The following is a 4,064-nucleotide window of genomic DNA, read 5'->3' as shown; positions in this document are numbered from 1 at the left end:
ATTTTGAAAACTATTAATACCTTAAAATATACGAAGCTGTTCCGCCCGACCTCAAGAAATCTAGGTTCTTATATGCAGATTTTCACTGGATATTATAATTATTCTTTTTCATGTGAGCAGTATAAGGTACTCAAGGGTTCTTCCTTGTCGTTACCCATAAAGAAGTTGAGTGAAATACTATGCTCTATTTTAGTATTAATATTAACTGTTAGTATATACCACACAAGTGGATAGTACTTTTTGGGCACGCTGATTGGCTAGCTCCGAGGTCATTAGTGAAGTACTATTCACCTTCGAGGAGCCAAAGAAAAACAGAATGGCTTTCGCCTGTATATTGGCACAAATAAAGTTACTCTTTGGTCTGCTAGTTATTCAGCCTGTGTGGTATATACTAAAACAATTATTCACCTCAGTGTCAGTGAAAAAGATCTAAGATCCCTCCCCAACCCTAAAAAATCTAGCAAACTCTAGATTTTAGCGACATACAGGCATTCTGTTACAGTCGCCTTTTAGAAAGACTATCACGGCTCTCAGGGAAAGGGGTTTTCCAACCTAGAGCTCAACCTCTTTCGCCTTAAAAAAACAAAAAAAACAAAAAGGAGTTATCTGCGGTAAGGAGGATGACAACATTACAACCATACCTCCACTTCTGTGAATAATTGTCAACTGCTGCTTTATTTTACGGACACCCATTGCTGCACTTACTGGGACAGCTGACCATAGCACACAGGCCACCATAAAAAATTTACTTTGCCTTCAACCAGATGCTCTTACTGTCCTTGTGAGCCCGAACAGAGAAAATTTGCGATTTTCAGTCAAGAAAGTGAAAAAGGGCGAAATGTTCCAGCAGCTGCAATGGCTAGTAGATTTGGTGTTGAATAAAGGTACACAGTGTCCCAAAACCATAATCTTCTGCAACACCTTAAGTCAAATTGCCAGTGTTGTTAATTACCTGATGATGAAGCTTGGCAATGCAATTTACTCTGGAGACAAGGAAAGCAAAAACTGTCTGATTGGGATCTACCATTCAAATTCGTGGCCAGCGAGTAAAGAAAGATTGGTGGCATCATTTAAAGAAAATGGAGTGAAGCGTATTGTGGTGGCTACAAGTGCCCTTAGCATGGGTATAAACTTTCCCGACATATGTTATGTTATTAACTGGGGTCCAGCAAGAACCATCCTAGATCAGCTACAGCAAGCGGCGAGAGCTGGGAGGGATGGTTTCCAATCCCACATTGTGGTCTTTTATCATGGGCAGCAACTTGGCCCCTGTGAAAAACAGGTCAAGGAGTTTGTTCAAGCTCAAGGTTGCTACAGGGTATCTGCATTCCAATCTCTGGACAATTCGATTGTGCCACAGCAACCACTTCATGGGTGCTGCAGCTACTGCAGCTCAAATTGTCAATGTGGTGGTACTAAATGTGATGATGAAATTTTGCCATTTGAAATAGTTAGTGAAAGTTGTGAAGTGGAGAAACATCCTCACAAGAGGTCAGTTACAAATGACAAACATGATGTAAAGGTTGCATTGATGGAAGTTCTAAGTCAATCAATTGAACTGTGCTCAATAGACAGCACTATCTACACATGGCTTTTCACCTCAACTTGTTGATGACATTTCCAACCATTGTGCCATAATTTTTTTTGTTAAAGACATAACAGAAAACTCTCCTGTTTTTTCTCTGAAGGACGCAATAAAGATTTTAGACGTGCTGCAAGAGATTTTCTTTGACATTCCCAACTTTGAGGACACCATTGCTTTCTTCAACAACAAGGAGCAATTCCCAACTTTATTGCCTTTAGATGTAAATAATTTGGACTTTGACATTGACTTTTCAGACTCTTCTTCTGACAGTGGCAGTGACCAATACAATTAATCTGCTAAGTTATTTTTGCAATATTATAATAATAATAATAATAATAATAATAATAATGTTAATCATGTGTATGTGTATGAGTAACAGTATTTATTACAAAGCTCTTATTCTCATTTATATTACATGTACATCTAAGTTCAGTTCTTTAAATTGTATCATGTACAATGAATTATGTATGTAATAACATGGGTGGCAAACTATTCGTTAATTTTGGCGTAAAATTTCAGCGTTAATTTATAATTTCACATGTGAAATTACATTATTCCCATGGCAACTTTTCATATAGTGCTAAAATGGCGTCCAGGTTTGAAAATTAAGGAGTAATTTGGCACCCATGTTATTAATAGCTAATCAAATGGTACACCCGTGAAATTAGGGAATAATTTCACTTGCATTTTGTCCAAAATCAAATAATTTCCCTCGCCTAAAGGCTCGGGAAATTATGTGAATTTGGACAAAACGCGCGTGAAATTATTCCCTAATTTCTCGCGTCACCATTTGGTTACCCATACTAAGTTTCATGTAAAAAGAATTGTTGTTTCAGTCAGCTGTCTCTATGGGGTTTCCCTGTCAACAACAGTTCACCTGTAATTAGTACACCATATACCTCTCCACCATGAATGCCCTGAAATTATAGTATACAGATGGATCCTTCATAATCTTGAACTTATGGCATGTAAACCACAGGCAGAACAATACAAGGTTAAGAAAAAGTTGGTTTTCAATTTTCCCTGTAGCGTAACCCTCACTTTTTTAATTTCACAGTTACTGCAGCTGTTACACTGTCACTACAAAATGGACTATCTTTTTTCTTGATAAATTGATCCCCAGAGCTGAAGATGCTCTTTCATCCACTTATGAAGCTCTCGGAAATCAAGCTTCTTTAAGAGATTTCTTTCAAATTTAGGAAATGATGGATATCCCTCTCTACCTTCCTGCTTATGGAAGGCCTCAACCTCCATCAAGTCACTTGTTATCTGCTCAACTGCTTCCACTTCCTTAGGGCATGCCCTGTGGCTGGTCCGCTTATTTTTATTGCAGTCACGATCAACAGAGGTCTGTATTAACCTCATGGACTCCAGGAAGCCTGCAGTGCGTTCAGCATTATTTTCATCTAAATTTGGTCCCAGTGCAACCCAGGTAACCTTGAGATCTTTGTTTTGAAATTCTTTTTCAAGATCTAAGGGTATATTCTTCCCCTTACCTCCACTCCTATTGAAAAATCGGTTCCACTTAAGTCTAAAAGCTTAGAACTTGGAAAGGATTGCAATGCACTTAACTAAGTAAAGAAGCACAATGTAGGCATATTTGAAATGGCCATTACATTTGTAGATTAAAAGAGCTAATTTATAGAGGTTTAACAACCTGTGGCCATCTCCTTCTTTGATAGCATCACTGAACTCAAACAATATGAAACCAAAAGCAAGTTTTGCACTGTGATAATTAAATAAAAAATCTTCATTTGAATCTTTGGGTGGTCCATCACTGGCTTCATCCCCAAAGGCTTTTTGATGCTGCTGAAGTTCATGGCTATAAAAAAATTTCAAATCATTGTTCATTCAATTATCTCAGTAAACAGAGTCTCTGAGGAAGTTCTGCTATCACCTTGCTATGAAATCAATGGTATAAGCAAAACCACTGCTGATATTTTACTTAAAAACTTTAAGAAGTACTTTGCAGCATGAGATTGACCTTTGGTAATCACTTTCCCAATTTTTACAGCGTTTTCCTTCTGTTTTGATACTGCCAAGAACATTTTATCCCAATCACTTACATAGTTGAAATATTTAAGCCAAGGAAATAAAAATTGCAACCTGAATTGAACTGTTTGATTGAAGGGCTGAAAATGTTTGCCTGACAGAATGGAAGAAATCATGTAACAAATGAAACTAATTTATACATTTCTGAAACAATATTTTAGTATTTTTAAATCAAAGATGGGTACAATCTTCATCAAGATACCTCTTTCTGGTTTGCTTTGTCTTGAAAACCTCTCCACATCTTATGCGGCAAAAGAAATAGCCGAGTTGATCTCTATCATCGTGACCACTATCAAAGGACAAATTGTGAGATGAAACTTCATGCCTGTGGACAAATGCATTAATGCATGTGTTATGAATCACAAATTGTTATTGATAAAAATCAATTTCAGAATTACGGTGCAGGACTCCTTGAGGTCTCCTCACA

At 37.3% G+C, this 4,064-nt stretch overlaps 1 protein-coding gene across 1 annotated transcript in view; it reads left to right on the top strand.

The window, feature by feature from the left end:
• LOC138031629 (ATP-dependent DNA helicase RecQ-like) overlaps nt 1-1,612 on the top strand; it is a 2,718-nt gene extending 1,106 nt beyond the window's left edge. The window contains exon 3 of the mRNA XM_068879287.1: nt 765-1,612. Coding sequence (XP_068735388.1) covers nt 765-1,612 — 848 coding nt within the window. The remainder of the gene's footprint in view (nt 1-764) is intronic.
• Nucleotides 1,613-4,064: the final 2,452 nt, after the last annotated feature.

The sequence above is a fragment of the Montipora capricornis genome, chromosome 14 (genome assembly GCF_036669925.1).
Source record: "Montipora capricornis isolate CH-2021 chromosome 14, ASM3666992v2, whole genome shotgun sequence".
Classification (NCBI taxonomy): Eukaryota; Metazoa; Cnidaria; class Anthozoa; order Scleractinia; family Acroporidae; genus Montipora; species Montipora capricornis.
This window is presented reverse-complemented; position numbering and strand designations above follow the sequence as displayed.